The 21,150-nt window shown below is 49.6% G+C and overlaps 1 protein-coding gene across 1 annotated transcript in view; it reads right to left on the bottom strand.

The window, feature by feature from the left end:
• TTC7A (tetratricopeptide repeat domain 7A) overlaps positions 1-21,150 on the bottom strand; it is a 257,204-nt gene that overhangs the window by 174,457 nt on the left and 61,597 nt on the right. Inside the window, exons 9-10 of the mRNA XM_074949389.1 lie at positions 8,872-9,009; positions 8,356-8,439 (exon numbers count right to left, since the gene is read on the bottom strand). Coding sequence (XP_074805490.1) covers positions 8,356-8,439; positions 8,872-9,009 — 222 coding nt within the window. The remainder of the gene's footprint in view (positions 1-8,355; positions 8,440-8,871; positions 9,010-21,150) is intronic.

Genomic DNA, 21,150 nt, shown 5'->3' with positions numbered 1-21,150 from the left:
GGGAAGCAACTGAAATCAAAACTAAATGCTGACAGCGCAGCGCTGAGCAGCCCCACGCTACAAGCAAACATTAACCAATGCTTAGCCAGCAGTGGATATAGAACCCATGGCTCTGGGAACAGTGAGCTTCCCTTCCCCAAGCAGAACTGCTGAGTGCCGGAGATGCTGACAAGAATGTAACGATTATTATTTGTATTGCACCAACACCCCCTGAAAGCATTATGTTGCTAATAACATTTCAGGTGTCAGAGCATGGCTTCCTCCTCCTCCCTCTGCTACCCATGCACAATGGCAGGAAGGTTAAGAGCTGTTTTTCTGTAGTGCCGTCTGTGGTTTAAGCCCCTCTCGCCATTCTGCATAGCTTACACAGCAATGTCCCTAGCACCTGCCAAGGCAGGGGGAGCAGGAATGATGTAACTGCTCCCAAACTCATGCAATCGCTGCCCTTGCTGCAAGTGCCACGACAGCTGTCTGCTTTAGATGTATAGTAGCATACTGGGTGCTCCATGAACTTGGAGGCAAGCGCTGTGGGTGCCCTATGGGCTCTAATGTTTGGTAGGTCAAACGCACTTGGGTAAGTGCCTCCAACATCCCATGCCTCCGAAGGTAACTTCTCCCTCACTGTCCTTTCAACTGCCATGGGGCCTACCCCATCCGCGCAACCTATCTCCCCTCCTCCAGTGCAAGGGTGAGAAGAGCAGCCAATTCACGCTTCAGCAGATACATCACACTGCCCTCTACTGGCCTAAGAGTGCTCAGCCCTTCCACCACATTCTCCCCTGCCTCAAATACATTTCAAAACCAATAATGGAGCTTTGGTTTCTCTCAACTTTTTTTCAACATAAACATTTTTTTTTTTTTAATTTTAATTAAATAATGCTCCCATGGACTGTATAAAGAGAATGCCTTGCCATCTGCCTGACACAGGAGACCATCACTACATTAAAGTAAGCTTAATTAACTATCCGGGTACCCAGTGCTTTTTATTACTGTTTAAAGCTAAAGAAACAAACAATTTTGTAGCTGTCCCTAAATAGCTACGTTTCCGATTCAGATAGGGAAACCTACCCATTGGCATGAAGGCCAAAACCATGCGTCCTGAGAGAAGGACTGTGAGAAGACAGTGGACAATAATGTCGAATACTGCCCAAAGCAGGTGAGTGTGTTGAGCAGGCACCTTTACCATTTCATCTCTACAGAGAACAGGTCGCCACATTTTTGGGGCATAAGAGATTTGTTAAAGGAATGGTTCGGCCCTATGATGTGTTGAGCATCCTCCACTGACAAGGAATTCAGGACCCAGAGCATCTTGTAGGACTGGAGCCTAGAAAGGCAGGAATATGAGAGGGAAACACATAACAGACAGCTAGCCTGCAGCCAGTGCAATGCGTGCAGCCGCTAGAGGCCCCAATTTACATCCCTTGTGCTTGTAATAAATCACATAGGCACCCAAGTTTGACAACTTTGGCCCAACAGAAGTGCCCTAGTTAGCAGAGGTGTCAGACATGAGTCACTTGCACCAACTCCAGTGGACGATGCTTGGCTGGGGAGGGGTCAAAAAGAGAAGTGGACTACCCCAAACTGCCAAACGGGGTCTATGCAAACCTCCTTGACACCCCCGCCAAAACTGGCCCTTCTTCCCTCACTCTGCTCCCCTGACAGAGGTCCCCATTTTGCACTTTGTAAGTCTTGTCATGCTAAGTCAACCATGTTCAGCCTAATAACCCATGCTGTGCCCTGGCAGTGCAGAAAACCTGTAAAGCTGGCTTACTGGGTTTTCTGAAGGTTCCCTCAGGCAACATAGGGCTGATGTAGTGGCTACCACACCACTTCCCACTCTCAGACATCCCCCATCCCTGGTGTAAAGGGCATGACTGGGGAGCCACCACATCCAGCCAATCTCTGGCTGCCATATCAGCACATTGTGCGATGTTAACATCAGGTGCATCTTAGAGCAGCTCCAAGTTGTGCCTTAGCCTGGAACCCAGCATCTCCAAGATTGGGGAGGAGTTTCCATAAAATTGATTCAAAAACACCTTCATCTCTGTCCAGAGCTTCATGAGGTGCAAAAGGGTCCTTCCCAGTGACCTGGCATTATAGCAAGAGATGCACTCAGAACGCCCAGACAGATAGATAGAAAGGTGTAGCTTAAAACTTTGAATACATAGGCTTGGAAGTTTCACACTGTATTTTTCTCAATCAAATCAAAGGTAATTCTTTTGTTTGGAAAACACACCTCACTGCACACTTGTACTACGATGGCTAAAAATACCTTTCTAGAAATCACACATCAGTGTTCAGAGAAGCATAGCAAAGTGAAATCATTTTTATTCTATTACTTCTTTTGTTTAAATTCAGCTGTACAATAAAAAGGTTGTTTCTTTGCATAATCTCAATTCACCATTTAAAGAAAAAAACCCAGCTACCTACCTTTCATAACTGTTGTTCTTCAAGATGTGTTGCTCATACCCATTCCATGCTAGGTGTGTGTATACCCATGTGCACAGCTGCTGGAGATTTTTCCCTTAGTGGTATCCATAAGGCTGGTTCTGGTGCCCTCTGGAGCACTGCGCTTATGTGCCAGTATACGAGGCACCTCCGGCCCTGCAGCCTCTCAGTTCCTTCTTGCCGTCAACTCTGACAGCGGGGAAAGAGGGTGGGTCATGAAATGGACATGAGCAACACATCTCAAAGGATAACAGTTACAAAAGGTGCTTGAGTGCTTGTTCGTGTCAATTCCATGCTAGGTGACTCACAAGCAGTATCCCTGGAAGTTGGACCACTAGGTTCATATCATGTCTGCCGGAAGCGTAGTCTGAAGCCAGCCATGTCTGCAGGGGTCTGAGATGCAGACGGGCATGATGGACCATATAAGTACATACTGCCATGCGACCCAGCAGCTTGAGGCATACCCAGGTGGTTGTGAGTGGGTGAGCTCTGCCATGGGTGATGAGGTCTGACATAGCCTTGAACCATGACTCTGGCAGAAAGGCCCTGGCCTGCGCAGAATCGAGCACTGCCCCTATAAATTCTACCTGCTGAACCAGGGTAAAAGTTGATTTCTGTTGATTTATAAGTATTCCTGACAAGTGGTCCGCACCAGACTGAGGCTGTGCCGAACCTCCTTTTGCGACCTGCCTCTGACAAGCCAGTTGTTGAGGTACAAGTATATCAGTATGCCTCGACGCCTCAGGAAAGTGGCCACTTCCACCGTGCATTTTGTGAAGACTCTTGGGGCCGATGAGAGGCTGAAGGGCAGAGCCGTGAATTGGTAATGGCGTTGGCCCACCATGAATCGGAGGAATTGCCTGTACCCATAGAAAACAGAAATATTAAAATAGGCGTCCTTTCAGTCGAGGACAGAGTACCAATCTCCAAGATCCAGAGAGGGGATGATGGAGACCAGGGAGACCATGAGGAACTTCAACTTCTTGAGATACTTCTTGAGGTGATGCAGGTCTAGGACAGTTCTTTGGCCTTCAGGATCAGGAAGTATTGGGAGTAAAATCCCTTCCCCTTCATACAGCCCCTACCCTACAGGAGGGTCTCCACCTCCTGGATGAAGAGTTGCTAATGAGACGAGTCCCTGAAGAGGGACAGGGAAGGGGGGTGGTAGGGAAGGAGGAAAACTGCAGGGTGTAGCCAACCGCTATGAGCACCCATTGGTCCATGGTGACCTTGGCCCATGCAGAGAGGAAGGGAGATAGGTGGTCCAGAAATAAATGGGGGGATGGATCCTGGGGTGAGACTGCAACTGTGTCCTCATGTGCACTCTCAAAATAACTGAGAGTCACCCGAGTGATGCTGAGGGCCTAACTAGGCAGCTGAGGAGGACAGAGCAGGTTGGCAGAGTTTAAAGCCCATGTTCTTTCTTTTGTAGGAGCTCTACCGCTGAGGGCCCAAGTATCTGGGCAGAGTTGAAGGCCAGAAGTGTTTCCTAGAGGCCTGTGGTGTGGACAGGGCCAAGGAGTGAAGCCTGTTGAGGGAATCTTTCAGGCCATGCAGCCTGGCATTCATCTGCTCCGAAAATAGAGCAGTGCCCTTGAAGGGGAGGTCCTGAATGGACTTCTACACCTCCTGGGACAGTTGATGCAGATGGACTGCCGCCATGAGCCTCGCCACATAGACACCACAGAGGTCACAGACCTGGCTGCCGAATCAGCCATATCCAGCGCAGTTTGGAGCGAGGACCTAGCCACAGTCTTGCTCTCCTCCAAGACCGAAGCGAATTGCTGTCTGAGCGCCTGTGGCAGAGAGTCCTTGAATTTTGCCAGGGTGTCCCAGATGTTATAATGGTGTCTCCCCAGCAATGCCTGCTGGTTGGAGGTGCTAAGTTGGAGACTGGCCATGGAATAAATTTTCTTCCAAAAAAGGTCCAGTTTCCTTGCGTCCTTATTTTCAGGTGTGGCGCTCGCCTGACCCTGCCTATCTCGTTCGTTGGCCACAGTGACTATAAGAGACATGGGGGGGTGGGTGGGAGCATAAGTACTCATAGCCCTTGGCCGGGATGTAGTACTTCTTTTCTACCCTGTTCAAAGCTGGGGGCAGGGAGAACGGGGTCTGCCAGAGGGCCTCAACTACCTTCAGAACCTCATCGTGTACCAGGTGTGCCATCCTAGATGGCACCACTGCACCGAGGATATCAAGGAGGCTGCCAGATGGTTCAGTAAATTCCTCTGCCTCTAACCCCAAATGCAAGGCCACCCTCTTCAAGAGGTCCTCATATGCCCATCCAGAGGGAGTGGGTGGGCAGGCCTAGTGACCACCTTGTCCAGGGACAATGGCAACACTGGGCAGGGGACAGGTATCCCTTCCTCTATTGTGGAGGCTTCCCCTTGAGTCGAAGCCTGTACCTCCGTATCTGCTTCAGAACCCTAATCTGATTCCAGTACCGAGACACGGGGTGCCGCGGTCCACTTCCCTGATGTGGTGAAGGAAGACCGCTGAGAATACGGTCCTGGCATTATAGGGAGCCCCTATTAGTTCCAGTGCGGCCATTTGAGTGGCCATTGCCCGTGCGGCCAAGTGCCCACTGCAGGGCCGATCAGTGCCTTCGCAGAACTGCAATCCCCTTCCAACTCCGAGGAGGCCTCCTCTCTCAGAGACCAAACTGGTGCTGATGGTGCCTCTCGCTGTTGGCTCAGATGCGGTGCCAAGCAGTGGTGCAGAGAAGGTGACCGCTGGTGGGGGTCTGAAAAGCGGTGTTTTGTTAGAGACTGGAGTTGAGTCGGTGGTGAGACATGTGAAGACAGAAACCAAGGCGATGGAGATCGGGAACGGGGCGTCAGAGAAAGGCAGTGCAGTGACTGGTGCCAGAGGCTGACAGTACCAGGGAGATCTGGACTGATACCAAGTGGTCTGTGATCCTTGTCTCGGTGCTGGGGACTGGGAACGCAGGCTTGGGGACTGGAGCTGTGGAGTAGGAGACCGTGGGTGCAGTGCCGGGAACTGGGGCATGGCGTTGTGGAGCGGTGCCAGGACTCCAGAGAGCGGTAATGCCCAAGTAGCCATTGGGGTGGACCCATGGGGGGTTTACCCTTGGAAGGCGGGGCCTTTACTGGTTCCGCCAGTGTGGGATGGTCCCTCAGAGTAGATGGCATTGGTAGAGCCGTCAGGTCCCTGACCGCTTGGAAGGCCTCCGGTGTGGAGGGCACCATAAGGTGCATGGGACCACTGCTGCTCCCTGGAGTCAGAGGTGTTTCCCGTACCAGTCTCAAAGCCCTGAGCAGAGAAGCTTCACCTTGCAGTCCTGTCAGAGGCAGATGGTCCAAGCTGGGTCCTTTGCCTGCCACCCCTTTCCCATCTTTTTATGAGGCCAGTGAGTGTCCCTGGTCAGTGAGCTGCTTTCTGTGGTGCTTTTGCAGCACCAGTCATGGTGAGCAGTGCCGAGAGGAAACTAGTGCTGGCGGGGTGCTCCTTTCTGAGGCTGAGGTACTTGGTGCCGAGTCGGAGCAGGAGGGTTCTGAGGCCCGTCTGAAAGCTGCCTCTATCAGAAGGGCATTGAGATGAATGTCTCTATCCTTTGGAGTGCATGACGTACAGTCCTTACAGCTTTTGCACTTCTCTTTAATGTTCGATTCCCCCAGACACCTTAGACAGCTTGAGTGGGGGTCGCTGACAGGCATAGGTCTATGGCAGATGGCACACGGTTTGAAACCCAGGGACCGGAGCATGCCCTGTCCTGGGGACAAAGTCCCTAGGGGGACTACTAACTATCTAGACTAACTACTTATCTAACTATACTTAATGAACTATATACAACTATGAAGTCAAATCACTAAGAGCACTTTGCAAACTGTAAAGGGAGAAAGGCGTTTCTGCGACCCTCATGGGCAGTAAGAAGGAACTGAGAAGGCACAGTGCCAGTGGCGCCTCATATACTGGAGCATAAGTGCGAGGCTCCAGAGGGCGCCAGAGCCGACCCTACGGATACCACTAAGGGAAAAATCTCTGGCAGCCGTGCAGGTGGGTGCGCACACACCTAGCATGGAATTGACATGAGCAAGCACTCGAAGAACCACTGATTTGCCCAATGTGAATATCCTACAGAGCAGTGTTCCCATCTTTGTGAAGAAGAGGAGCACAAATAAAATAATGCATAAATACTACAGCATTTATATAGTAAACAAGCATACCTTACTGACCTAATGATCAGACTGATACACCTGTGAAAAACAACATACTCCACTTGGCTAACTTGTTAGCTAGCAGATGGAAGAAATGGCTGGAATTTTGACTCTCAAGTATCCCTTGACTTGGTGAAGGAGGAAATGTGAAGTGCAAGTTAATACAAGCAGAACATAGTGTAAATAGAGAGAAAGATTGGATTTGACACCACTTTTACACAGGTCAGATTTTGCAATGTAATATTGAAGGTTTCAAGATTTGCAGGTCAATAAAAGAGTATACTGATCTGGGTTCCCATGACACCAAAGATTTATGAGTCTGATTTCCAATGCTGCAGGAAAAGTTCCATCTTAGGATGTGGGATCTCATGTCTTGGTAATGTGGTCAGAATTAGCTGTGGCTGAGGTGAAAACAGATCTCTTACCTCTGAAAGCTCAAGTGTATTCTGCATTCTGTGGTCTACACCGACCACACTGCTCATCATCCCTCCCTGCTACATTTGAGTGCTTACATTCAAATGAACTCTGTTCTACACAAGCTGCAAAGCTGTATAAAAATGTATGCCACATCTCCTATTAGAAAGATGACGCATTGCAGAGCATACGACAGGAATCCTCTAGGAATACTTCAGGACTAGAAATGGAATACTGCACATATGGGACTGTTAGGTAAGGGAACTCCCTCTGCTCCATATAAGGTTCAGAGTATTTAGAGCTCTTACATCAATTTATCAGGCCACTTCACTTCCTGAACATTTAAAGTCTATGCAATAGGATAGGATGTCCTTTGATTTCAATTATTTACATACGTTTATACTGAGGCAAGTGTGAGTTTTACTGCTTTTTTAATTTCTTTTTAATACTGAATGTGTAATATCTAAAGGATACCAGAAGAGGTACATAAGCAAATATGTAACATGAAGAGAAGGACAGAGTTCTCAATTAAATTGTTAATGGCAATAGGTTAGCACCCTATTTATTGTTAAGAGTTTCACCTTGGGGTCTTCTGTGTCCCTGTAAGAGCCCTGTGGACATGCTCACTGTGTTTCTAAACTGGCTTTTGCATCTCCTTCCTTCACCTTTCTTCCGCTGGATCATCACAACCACAGTCTTGTCTGCTTCAGAGGAGTAGGCAATGCTCCCTTGGAAGCAGGCAAAGCCACTCCTTAATCCGACAGAGTGGTTGTGGATTTGGGGATTTGCAAGGGCACATTGGCCAGTTAAGTGCCAGTTCAATTGAAAGTCAAGGGGGACTGGGTACCTAATTTCCATTTATGCCTTTGAAAAAATCTTCCCCCCAAACCTGCACCTTTCACAGGACAGTGCAGGGTGTTGGCACTACAGCACTAGCCTTATTGTTTAATTGACCAGCAGTTTATGGCTTGTTTATGAATTGATACATTGTATGAATCTTTTCTGTGTGTGCAATGATTTTCAAAGTCCCTAAAGGATTTAGGAGCAAGCATCCCCTTGAAAATCTCCACCTCAGTGCCTAACTGCTCCTGTATATTGCACGCTTTATGGCTGGTCTAATATTTTCTTTCTGCTTTTAATGTACAAATATATTTAATATACAAGTTAATGAGATGGTCCACATAGTCCCCAAAAATCCTACTGTGACAGGGAGCTCTAACTTTTCACATAGGCTGTACACAGTCATTAACTCATAAAATATGTGATTCTGTACATCCCACAGATGAAAAACATGCTTCTCTGATTTAGGCCTTACCTTCCCGCAAGCCACCATGGAAAGGGCCAACTGGTACCAGAGGTGGAATTCACCAAATGCAAACTTCATTGCTCGCTCCAGACACTGAAAAATAAACATTGGGAGAAATATCAGAGATGCATTTTTCTCCCTGTGTCAAGGCTGCTGCTCAGACAGCTCAGTGGCCAAGTAAGGACTTGCACAAATGGACAATCTGAAATGGCCAGAAGTGATCTTTTATGGCATTTTTCCCCTTTCCAATTTCCCTCCTAAGTTAATGGGTACTGCAGGTGCTCAGCACCTCTGAAAATCAGGCCCATTTTATTTAAGTGCCTATGAATGGCTTTAGGAGCCTAGTTTGGGCACTCAGACGTGTATATTTTTTACCTAAACTGACACAGACTTGAAGCTGTTTCTAAAAATTTTCAACTACTGTCTTTCCTGCTCACTCCCACCACCAACATTCAACAATTATTTTTCAAAGGACAGTGTTTGTTTGCAAGAATTAAGCTGATGTCTCAGTAAAAGATCAGGTACCTCAGAAAGCATGACATACTGCCCTCTTCTGCCCAGCGTGATACTCAGAAGGTCATACACTGCAGAAGCATCCTGGAGGCTGACAGCTCGATCATCCTTCTGGTCAGGGGCACGGCTAATTACTGCATCTCTGTTCGCCTGGTCACAAACACAAATAAGAAATCTGACCTGATGACAGCGAATTGAGAGCACCAAGCCAAATGCAGAAGGGGTATCTGTTTGTCATTGACTGTGTTTACCCATCATCACTCCATGTCAAAACAAGCAGTAGATCTACCTCCCCATTTATCTGCATGAGGCTAATTCAGGATGGCATACATATGAAAGGAAATTCTGGAAACAGCTCATCACCATTAACTTGCAGAATCATGGAAATTACAGATGGAAATGAGCTACTGGGCCAGGAGTCAGAATCCCAGGGCCCCATATAAATTGTGTACCTAATTATTTCAATTGCCTGCACCTGTGGCGATTGCACCTACATTGCTGTATATTCCCCCAGGCTTCTGATAGTTTTACTTCCCAATGGTAGGTATTTCTTTTAATCCTTTCTGCTGTTCACTTTTTATTAGTTAATTTGGGCATGTTGCCCTAATAATTGGATTTGTCTGTCATCATGTTAATGCATGCAGAGGCCTTTGCAATGTCATGCCAATAAGATTTTTTTAAAAACATAATTTGTACAGATAATTTATTATACATAACTCATAATTCATTGCAATACACTGAAAATTCAATTTAAATAGAACCTACCTTTTAACTTCTGACAAGATAAGGACAGTCCAGTAACTCACTAGGAATATTCTGAGCTGCCATGCAAGGGACTCAGGTTTGACTCCAACGTCTACACTGGCAACTGAACGACAAAACTTTTGTCTTTCAGAGGTGTTAAAAAAACACCCTCCCAAGAGACAGAAGTTTTGCGATGACAAGTGCCGGTGTGAACAGCTCTTTGTCGACAGGAGCACTCTCCTGCCGACAATGCCGATGCCGCTCATTGGGGGTGGAAGTTTTTTGTCAGCAGGAGAGCCGACAAACAGCAACTACACTGCATGCCCTTTAGTGACTTGGCTGTAGTGACACAGCCCTGTTGCTAAAAGCTGCATAGTGTAGACACACCTAAGACAAAGGATAAAATCCTGACCCCACTGCAACTTCAGTGGGGCTAGGATTTCACCCAAAGCATCCAGCACCTGAGGGTATGACTACTATACAACATGGGCATGGGCTCTGACAAGTGTTTAAGCCCAAACCACACTACCATCCACACACACAAAACCCTCTGATAGGCACCTGCACCCCTCAGAACACAGGTTGCTGGCTCATCCAGAGCTACAAGGGTATAACACTGCAGAATTCTGGTCCACCTGTGGTATGAGGACTATGAGGCCCATGATTTTGACAGGAACACCAAGAATCTGCATTTATCTGAAAAGACCTCTAAGAGGCAGGTGGCATTCGAGACCTACTGCAACACTGTCTGGTGCAGGGAGCAGATCAAAAACTTCCAGACTACCCAGCGCAAAGTAAAGGATGGGAATTGTGTGTCTGGGAACTCCCCGGCTACCTGCTCCTACTATGAGGAATTTGACCAGAGGCTGACAACCGCCCTAGCACAGAATTGGGCATGGCTGACTCCAGAGTAGGGATGATGTGCCTCTAACCCTGGAGGGAGTGCCTCATGGCATTCAATAGAACTGCAGACAGGCTCCACAGAAATCCCATCTGGAGCTCCTCAGCTGAAAGGACATCAAGGGCTGAACATTATCCAAGCTGGGAAAACTAAGATTCCCCACAGTTCCATCAAGGGCAAAAAAACCCAGCCCAATCCAACCCACCTATTCCTCCCAAATGGGAAGGCTGCAAGGTTTGTCTTGTAATCTTATTTTCATGTCTTTTTCTCTCTAACTGCAGAGAAATGATCCTGTCAAAAGGTTAAACACAGGAATCAAGCATATAAAAAATGACAGAATATGGAGGTCTTACAGACCACGTATATTTCATTATGATAAAACTGCAGCTGTTTCATCATTATATATTATATGTTACAAGCATTCATTGCCACAGTTAGAATCATAGACTCATAGAAGATTAGGGTTGGAAGAGACCTCAGGAGGTCATCTAGTCCAACACCCTGCTCAAAGCAGGACCAACCCCAACTAAATCATCCCAGCCAGGGCTTTGTCAAGTCGGGCCTTAAAAACCTCTAAGGATGGAGATTCCACCACCTCTCAAAGTAACCCATTTCAGAGCTTGACCACCCTCCTAGTGAAATAGTTTTCCTAATATCCAACCTAGACCTCCCTCACTGCAACTTGAGACCATTACTCCTTGTTCTGTCATCTGTGACCACTGAGAACAGCCAAGCTCCATCCTCTTTGAAACCCCCACTTCAGGTAGTTGATGGCTGCTATCAAATCCTCCTTCACCCCTATTTTCTGCAGACTAACTAAGCCCAGTTCCCTCAGCCTCTCCTCATAAGTCATGTGCCCCAGCCCCTAATCATTTTCGTTGCCCTCCGCTGGACTCTCTCCAATTTGTCCACATCCTTTCTGTAGTGGGGGGCCCAAAACTGGACACAATACTCCAGATGTGGCTTCACCAGTGCCAAATAGAGCGGAATAACCACTTTCTTCTATCTGCTGGCAATGCTCCTACTAATGCAGCCCAATATGCTGTTAGCCTTCTTGTCAACAACGGCACACTGTTGACTCATATCCAGCTTCTCGTCCATTGTAATCCCCAGTTGAGGAGGCCAGCACAATTACTGACAACCAACACAATCACTAACAAAGGGCTAAATGGCAACCATAGTTAAAGGAAACTGACAGGTCTAATTCAGCCCAAAATGTAAAGTCTGGTAAAAACAAGCTTTTACAAACTCTAAAACCAACATTTCAATTATTTTTTTAAAAATCACAATGAAATTAATTTTGTTTATAAAAAATCCCCTGCATTTTGCAGCACACATTTTGCCGCACTATGTTAGTGCACAAGAACCAGAAAATGAAACTGATACTTTAATGTTTAGTCAGTTTCAAATCAATCTTGCAATCAGGGCCCCAAAATATAATGAAGTAATCTTAATTTATTGTCCAGTGTGACAGGAAAGCAAATCTTAAACAAAGAAGAATGAAAAGTCAATTAAATTGTTAAACTTGCCTTAAGGATTAACCTTTAAAAAAGAAGATAACATGGTAGGGCTAAAAAGTTAAGGAAAAAGTGCATAGAATGATCCTTACTGCCAATTAAATCCTCCCACACTTATACGACAGCTTTAAAAAAAAGTTTCTGCATCAGTTACTCGCTACAACCATTTGTGAAAAATAGCTACACTGAAAAAGCACCCACATATTTCGTAAACTGCGAATCAGCCTCACGTCATAGTCAGCCTTACCCTGCTGCTATTTTGGGCCTCTGTCTAGGACTGAATTGTGATTTTGTAACTGATGTATTAGCAGAGAGATAGAAGATTCATCAAAACTGGAGAATGTCCATCAATTTCTGCTAACAGATCGATATTACATATCGGTGCCACGTACCCCTTTGAAAGTATCCAGATCCTGCAATAAATGGCATATTACAGGGGTACATGATTTTAGAATAGCTTCTCAATCTGAAGATACTGCACTTTACCTAGAAAGAGAGCAATTCAAAATAAGAAAATATTACGAGACTCGTGATAAAATCGTGAGAGTTGACAACACTGTATTTTGTTCACATTAGCTGTTACTGCTGTAATAATATATATTATACACTAAACAGGTCATTTAGTACCTTGTATTAGCTAGATATTAGAAGTAATCAGCGCGAGACTTGAGATACCATTTATTAGTATAATATTACATATAGGAAAAAATTGTGACTCGTTTATTGAAACCCATTTGGGGTGAATCAATACATTTTCAGGGTTTACTATTTCCAAGATGAATAATACTGAGATCTAGAACATCATTAGCCAGGATTTCATGCTGTATTTATTTAAATTTATAATGAATATAGGTGGGATTTTCAAAAGCACCTACGTGACTTGGGAGCACAAGTCTCTGTGAAACTCAATGGGGCTTATGGTCCTAAATCACTTAGGCACTTTTGAAAATCCCACCCTATTTTTTTTCCAAGTGCCTGTGCTGGGTTCTAGGTGCCTTTACCATACATTAAAAATACACTCAAAAATAAATCCAGGAGCTTCTCCTGACCCCCAAGCAAATACAAACCAAACCAAACCTATTCTTAATAAAAATAAATAATAGCCCTTTGTCCACAAACATCAGCCCTTATCCTTCCCCAAGGAAGGAGGCAGCCCTTGCAATATGCTGTGAAGATCAACAAAGGCCATTTCAGAACAAAATGGACCCAAGTACTTTAGAGTACGTCTACACAGCAACTAGACACCACTCAGGCTTGTGGATCTCAGGCTACAGGGATGTTTCACTGCTGTGTAGACTTCTGGGCTCAGGCTAGAGACTGGGCTCTAGGACCCTGCTAGGTGGGAGGGTCCCAGGGCTCGCTCCCCCAGGAAGTCTACACAGCAATGAAACGAGACCCATGAGCCTGAGTTGGCTAGCACAGGCGAACCACAGGTTTTTCTTTGCTATGTAGACCTACCCTTAGTGCTTTCTAGCTCAAAATCCACATGTGTAGCCCACCACAGAATACAGAACAGCACTAATGCCATGTACTCCTGGCAAGCCACCTTGCTTACTAAGCAGGTTGCCATCCTCTCCACCAGTTTCAGTTTCCCAGTTGGTTTAAGTTGCAACCCCATGCAGGGCACACTGCAGTAGTCTAACCTCAGGGTGACAAAGGCATGGATCATCATGTGAATAGGGATACTCTGGCCTCCTTCTGATCATCCTCCAGGATTCACAAGTGTGGGGGCTGGTCCCACACCTTGTTCCATAGAAGATAAGCCCATCTCTGTGATGGAATGGGTCAGAAGAAACCTCCATGAGGGGAACCTCACAGAGATTTCCTTTCCTTCCCAGATTATACACACATCACACACCACTGGGGCAATCTGATGCTGTGTTTTATCCTTGCCTCTTCATTCATTTCCCCTTTACAATGTTAATTTTAAAGGGGGAAGGAAAAGATCCCTGCTGGCACCTGACATGGTGATTATATCTGCAGCCCAGCTCTGCAAATGACTGAGCAACACACATATTGATTCTTTTTGGAAGTCAATATCAGCATTTATATTGAAAAAAAAGATAGAGATGACCTTGTGCTTTTCTGTTAGGGCAAGCTGTTTGTATTTACATTATCTACTGAATGTCAAATATTCTAACTACACCCACAGCATGTATCTCCCTGAAGCTCCCAGAGTACATTGGGCAGCTTTTTTTCCTGTTCTAATGATGCCTGTCACTAAGAAACATAGTTAGATCTTAGTAATACCTAGCTATCATTAGAGCTGCTCTGTAAATTTATTATCCCAGTTATGTAAATGCAAGCAGGGAAGTTGTACAATTACAGCGATATTTTACCTTAGCTGTAAAAAAACAAAAAAACAAAAAAAACGGTTACTTTCTCGTAACTGTTGTTCTACAGGATGTGTTGTTTACGTCCATTCCACATTAGGTGTGCGCGCGCTGCGTGCACGAGTGTAGGAAACTTTTTCCCTTAGCGGCTCTGATCGGGCCGGTGGGCCCTCTGAGTGGTGCCACTGCGCCGTGCATATATACCCCTGCCGGTGCGACCCCTGCCGGCCCGACGCCCTCCAGTTCCTTCTTGCCGGCAACTCCGACAGAGGGGTAGCAGGGTGGGTGGTGGAATGGACGTGAACAACACATCTCGAAGAACAACAGTTACGAGAAAGTAAGTAACCGTTTTTTCCCTCTTTGAGTGCTTGTTCGCGTCCATTCTACATTAGGTGAATCACAAGCTTACCTCTGGAGGAGGGTAGGAGTCACGGAACAACTGCACAGAGGACCGCTCTGCCAACTGCCGCATCCTCTCTGGCCTGCTGGTTGACCACATAGTGGACTGTGAAGGTGTGCACCAAGGACCACGTGGCTGCTCTACAGATCTCCTGGATTGGGACCTGTGACAGGAACGCCGTGGAAGTCGCCTGCACCCTGGTTGAGTGGGCCATGACCGCCAAGGCCGGAACACCTGCGAGCTCATAGCATGCCCGGATGCAGCTTGTAATCCAAGACTAAATCCGCTGCGCCGACACTGGGTGGCCTTTTATCCTCTCGGCTACAGCCATAAACAGCTGCGTGGATTTTCGAAAGGGCTTGGTGCGCTCCAAATAGAACGCCAGCGCTCGATGCACATCCTGGGTGTGCAAGCTGCGGTGACTTGGGTCCGTATGGGGTTTCGGGAAGAATACCGGCAGACTAGTGTCCTGGCCCAGATGGAATTGGGAGACCACCTTAGGGAGGAACTTGGGGTGCAGCCGGAGCTGCACCTTGTCCTTGTGAAATACTGTGTACGGTGGCTCAGAGGTGAGGGCCCTCAGTTCGGACACCCTTCTGGCCAAGGTAATGGCAATCAGAAATGCCACCTTCCAGGAAAGGTGGAGGAGAGAACAGGTAGCGAGAGGCTCGAAAGGGGGTCCCATGAGTTTAGAAAGGACCAGGTTAAGGTTCCATGGAGGGACCGGGTGGCGGGAGTACGGGAACACCCTCTCCAACCCCTTAAGGAACCATCCCACCATTGGGTGGGAAAACACCGAGCCCCCCGAGAACCCCGGATGGAAGGCGGAGATGGCCGACAGGTGCACTCTGACTGAGGACGGGGCTAGCCCTTGCTGCTTGAGGTGCAGGAGGTACTCCATAATGGCCTGCACCGGGGCCTGGCCGGCCGCATCTGTCGGGGTTCACACCAACACAAGAACTTTTTCCACTTGGCCATATAGGCTGCCCTGGTAGAGGACTTTCTACTGCCAAACAGAATCTGCTGCACAGGAAGGGAGCACTGGCTCTCCAAGGCGTTTAGCCATAGAGCCTCCACGCCATCAGGTGCAGCGACTGCAGGTCGGGGTGAAGAAGCCGCCCACCTTCCTGTGTAATGAGGTCCCGGTGTAGGGGCAGGACTACTGGGGCCTCCACCGACAGCTCTAGGAGCGATGTGTACCAGTGTTGGCGGCCCCAGGCTGGGGCGATGAGGATCACCGCCGCCCTGTCCCTGCGCATCTTGAGCGGGACTTGGTGCACCAAGGGAAGCGGGGGGAAGGCATACATCAAGCCCCCTCTCCATGGGATCACAAACGTGTCTGCAAGTGAGCCCGGGCTGCGGCCCTGGAACGAGCAGAACCGCGGGCACTGGGCGTTGGCCCTGGTGGCAAACAGATCTACCCGGGGAAACCCCCACCTGCGGAAGAGCGAAAGCACGATGTCCGCCCTGAGCGTCCACTCGTGTATGCGGTAAGACCTGCTGAGGGAGTCCGCCAGCTCGTTCCGCACCCCCAGGAGATAGGACGCCTCAAGGTGAATTGCATGGGCTATGCAAAGGTCCCAGAGGAGGAGAGCCTCGCGATGGAGTGGTGAGGAACGAGCCCCGCCCTGCTTGTTTATATAAAACATGGCAGTAGTGTTGTCCATCAGAACTGTCACACTGTGATCACTCAGAGTGGCGTGAAAGGTCTGGCAGGTGAGACGAACCACCCTGAGCTCCTTCACGTTGATATGGAGCGACCGTTCTGCCTCGGACCACAACCCCCAGGTGAGCCCCCCATCCGTGGTCTGATGCATCCATTACCAGCGTCAGGTCTGGAAGTGGGGCGGCAAAGGGAATGTCTTCGCAAACCACAGGCTGGGACGGCCACCACAGCAGGGAGTCCAGTACATCCCTTCGGGCTGTCACTACCAAGTCCAGGGGGTCCCTGCCTGGGCAGTACACCTGAGTGAGCCACGCCTGCAGAGTCCTGAGTCTCAGTCTGGCATGCCTGACCATGTGCGTGCATGCTGCCATGTGGCCCAGCAGCCGCAGGCAGCACCTGGCTGTTGTTGTTGGAAACTGGCGCAGGGAGGCCACTGCTTGTTGGATACCCTGGAATCGGGATACCGGAAGGCTTGCCCTGGCCTGCACCGCATCCAGGACTGCCCCTACGAATTCCACTCTCTGCGTGGGTATGAGCGTGGACTTGGGGACGTTGACCAGGAACCCCAGTTCGCGGAACAATCTCAGGGCCACCTCCACATGGCCCCGCACCTCCGCCTTGGATCGGCCCGCCAGGAGCCAGTCGTCGAGGTATGGGTACACCTGGATTCTCTGCCTCTGTAAGAAGGCCGCCGCCACCGCCATGCTCTTCGTGAACACCCTTGGGGCCGCGGCCAGATTGAATGGGAGAACAGCGAACTGGTAATGTTCTCGGCCCACAGTGAAGCACAGGAACCGTCTGTGTGCTGGGAAGATGGCGATATGAAAGTACACGTCCTTCTTGTCGAGGGCAGTGTACCAGTCCCCTGGATCCAGGGAAGGGATGATGGTGCCCAGAGAGACCATGCGGAACCAGGCCTTGACCAGGAACTTGTTGAGCCTGCACAGGTCTAGGATGGGGCAAAGGCCCACTTTGGCCTTGGGGATGAGGAAGTACCGGGAGTAGAACCCTTTCCCCCGTAGGCCGTAAGGCACCGCCTCTACCGCCCCCGTCTCTAGCAGTGAGCGGACTTCCTCCTCTTTGAGATGCTCGTGAGAGGGGTCCCTGAAGAGGGACGGGGAAGGAGGGGGGGGAGGGGGGCGAACTGGAGCGAGTACCCGTTCCGCACCCTGCGTAAGACCCAACGGTCTGACATAATGGTGGACCACGCACGGGAGAAACAGGACAGGCGGTTCAGGAAACAAAGGGACGGTCCGGTGTCTGGTCTGGTCTGCTGTCCTAGAGCGCACCTTCAAAAGCCTGGCTTAGTGCCCGGCGGGGGTTTGTGCTGGCCTTGGTTCTGGCCCAGCGCATTATTGTTATTATTGTTATTACGCAATCGCCTGTTATCCCTGCCTCACCTACAGTAAGGCTCATACCTATGGTGAGGCTGGTACTGGCGTTGAGGGGGAGGCTGCGGCTGCGGCTTAAAGGGCTTCCTCTGGGTTGCCGGGGTGTGCGTACCCAGCGACTTGAGCGTAGCTCGCGAGTCCTTGAGGCTATGCAGCCTCGCGTCTGTCTGGTCCGAGAAGAGCCCGGACCCTTTGAAGGGGAGGTCCTGGAGTGTATTCTGGACCTCAGGGGGCAGGCCTGACTCCTGGAGCCAAGCCGAGAGCCTCATGACCACCCCTGACACGATTGTTCTAGCCACCGCGTCTGCCGAATCCAGGGAGGCCTGGAGAGAGGTCTTGGCTACTGCCTTGCCCTCGTCCACCAGGGCCGTGAACTCCTGTTGGGAACCTTGCGGGAGGTTGTCCTTAAACTCCCCCGCTGCTGCCCAGGAGTTGAAATTGTGCCTGTTGAGGATGGCCTGCTGGTTAGCAATCCTCAACTGAAGGCCCCCAGATGAATATACCTTTCTACCAAAAAGGTCCAGGCGTTTCGCCTCCTTGGCCTTAGGGGCCGGGGCCTGCTGATCATGGCGCTCCCTTTCGTTCACTGCTGAAACCACTAGGGAGCATGGACTCGGGTGCCAGAACAGGAACTCACAGCCCTTAGATGGAGCAAAGTATTTACGCGCCACTCCTTTAGCTGTTGGAGCACTGGAGGCCTGGGTCTGCCATATAGTCTTATAGTTAGACCGGATCGTCTTAATGAGCGGGAGCGCTATTCTGGAAGGACCTTCGGGGCTCAAAATGTCCACCATGGGGTCCTCCTGCTCAACCGTCTCCTCGGCCTGCAACCCCAAATTTTGGGCTACTCTGCGCAGCAGTTCCTGGTGGGCTCTATGGTCTATCGGCGGAGGGCCGGACACCTCTGTACCTGCCACCTCCTCATCGGGGGAAGACAAGGAGGTTAGCTGCTGCTCAACCAGCTCTGGTTGGTCCTCCTGCTCCCCATCTCCCATGGTAGGGGAGTCCATGGGACGGCACTGGGCTAGGTGCCAGACTCTCCAGTCTATGCTGGAGGGATGCTGGAGGCCTGGATACTGTTGCCTCCGGCACCATCTGGCATCGGTGAGGGGATTGGGACCGCTGCATCGAGTAACTTGCCCTGGACGGGGCCCCTTGGTGCTCCTGATAGGCCCAGGAGGTCCAGAAGGTCCAATGGCCTGACGGCCCCCATTGAAGTTGCCAGCTTCCTTGAGGGTCCCTGCTTTCCGGGTCCCGGTGCAGGTAGCTATAGCAGCTGGAGCTGGACTGCGGCTACGCCGATCGCGAAGGCCATGGCGGTGCCAACGATCTCCACTGACGAGAGAACAAGCGGCTCCTGGCTGAGTGGGACCGGGAGCTGTACCGGTATCCCTGGGACCGGTACCAGCGCTCCCCGGACCGGGACCGTCTGCGGTAGACCTCTGGTGAGGGCCGTTTCAACTCCTCCCGGTGCCAGTCTCGGGCGGTGCTGGAGAGCAGTGTGCCCTTTCTCGTGCTTCTTCACGTCACCCCGCTGCCGCAACCTCCTTCTGGGCCGCTGGCGAATGCGAGTCTGCAGAGTCGGAGCTCAACCGGGACCAACTCCGAGAGCGGTGCCGGGACGGTGTCCTCGAGCGGCACACCATTGCCGGCCTACCCCTCGACGGCGCCTGAGGCATGGGCGCCAGAGGGTTCTCCCTATACGGGAGGGGGCTCGCTGCCGACAGTTGATGAGGTCCTTTGCAGCCTCAAAGGTGCCAGGCGTGGAGAGGTGATCCGTTATGCCCTTGAGCCCATCGTCCGCACTGAACTCATTTAGGTCTGGGCTCGGTGGGGCTTGTGCTGCTGGGACCGCCCATGTCAGTGCCCGTACCACGGCCTTCCCGCTCTTGTCGGTGCTCAGGACCTTGGGAGGTGCCAGGCTCCTGTGCAGGGAACGACCATGCCTTCCTTTAGGCTGCACCGGGGGCCGCACCGGGGAGGACGATCGGTGCCGGGGCCTAGCCTGGCACTCCGGGGCCGACAGTTTATGGTGCTTAGCTGGTGCCGGGTCTCTCGACGGCACTATGCACCGAGGAAGCCTCAGCCGGCGTCGTGCGTTCCAGGCCCGGCAGCTGCAATGCAGCCTCCATCAACAGCCGCTTTAGGCGAAAGTCTCTTTCTTTCCTTGTCCTTGGCTTAAACGCCCTGCAAATCCTACACCTTTCAGTTTGATGTCCGTCCCCCAGGCAACATAGACACAAGTCGTGGGGGTCACTAACTGGCATAGGTTTGCGGCACATAGCGCAAGCCTTAAAGCCTTGGGCCTGCGGCATGCCCCGTGGCCCGGGGCAGGTGCTGAAGGCCTCCAAGCACCTAATGACTTAAGTGTCCACAATCTGTATGTAAACTAACTGATAACAGCTACTCGAAAGGCTAAGGGACTGCTCTTCTACGAGAGAGAGAGAGGTTGTTCCAATGCCGCCACGGACGGTAAGAAGGAACTGGAGGGGGTTGAGCTGGCAGGGTTATATATGCACGGCACAGTGGCGCCACTCGGGTGGCCCGCCAGCTCAACGGGAGCTGCTAAGGGAAAAAGTTTCCGACTCTCATGCACGCGGTGTGTGCACACCTAATGTGGGATGGACGTGAACAAGCACTCGAAGAACTTTATATTTTCAGACAATGTATTACACATAGTACAGTTCAGTGAAACCTCCACTCCATAATCACAAGATAAATTGTTTTAACAACTAAATAAAAGGCCCCATTATTTATCCCTGGAAATGTTCTATTTGGTTTTAATTCAAGGTTGAATTATCAGTATCAGTATGTTTTGGATTGATGAACACATCTTATTTTACCTATGAATGCATACAATTCTAAGCTTACAAATACACATCAATAATTTTTTACATGCACATAAAAGCTTACCCTTTTTCTCTCTGTCTTCAAATTTATAGCTACATTACATTATACTGTATTTTTCACTTTTTCTGATTGCTTGAGGGACTATTAAGATGATCAGAGGAATGGAAAACCCACCTGATGGGAGAAGACTCAAAGAGCTTGGCTTGTTTAACCTAACCAGTAGTAGGCTGAGGGGAGATATGATTGCTCTCTATAAATACATCAGAAGGATAAATACCAGGGAGGGAGAGGAGTTAAAGTTAAGCATTAAGTGGACACAAAACCAAATGGATATAAACTGTCCATCAACAAGTTTAGGTTTGAAATTAGGTGAAGGTTTCTGGCCAGGAGTTTCTGATGAGTGAAGTTCTGGAACAGCCTTCCAAGGAGAGCAGTAAAGGCAAAAAACCTAACTGGCTTCAAGACTGAGCTTGATAAGTTTATGGAAGG

Source organism: Natator depressus, chromosome 3 (genome assembly GCF_965152275.1).
Source record: "Natator depressus isolate rNatDep1 chromosome 3, rNatDep2.hap1, whole genome shotgun sequence".
Taxonomy (NCBI): Eukaryota; Metazoa; Chordata; order Testudines; family Cheloniidae; genus Natator; species Natator depressus.
This window is presented reverse-complemented; position numbering and strand designations above follow the sequence as displayed.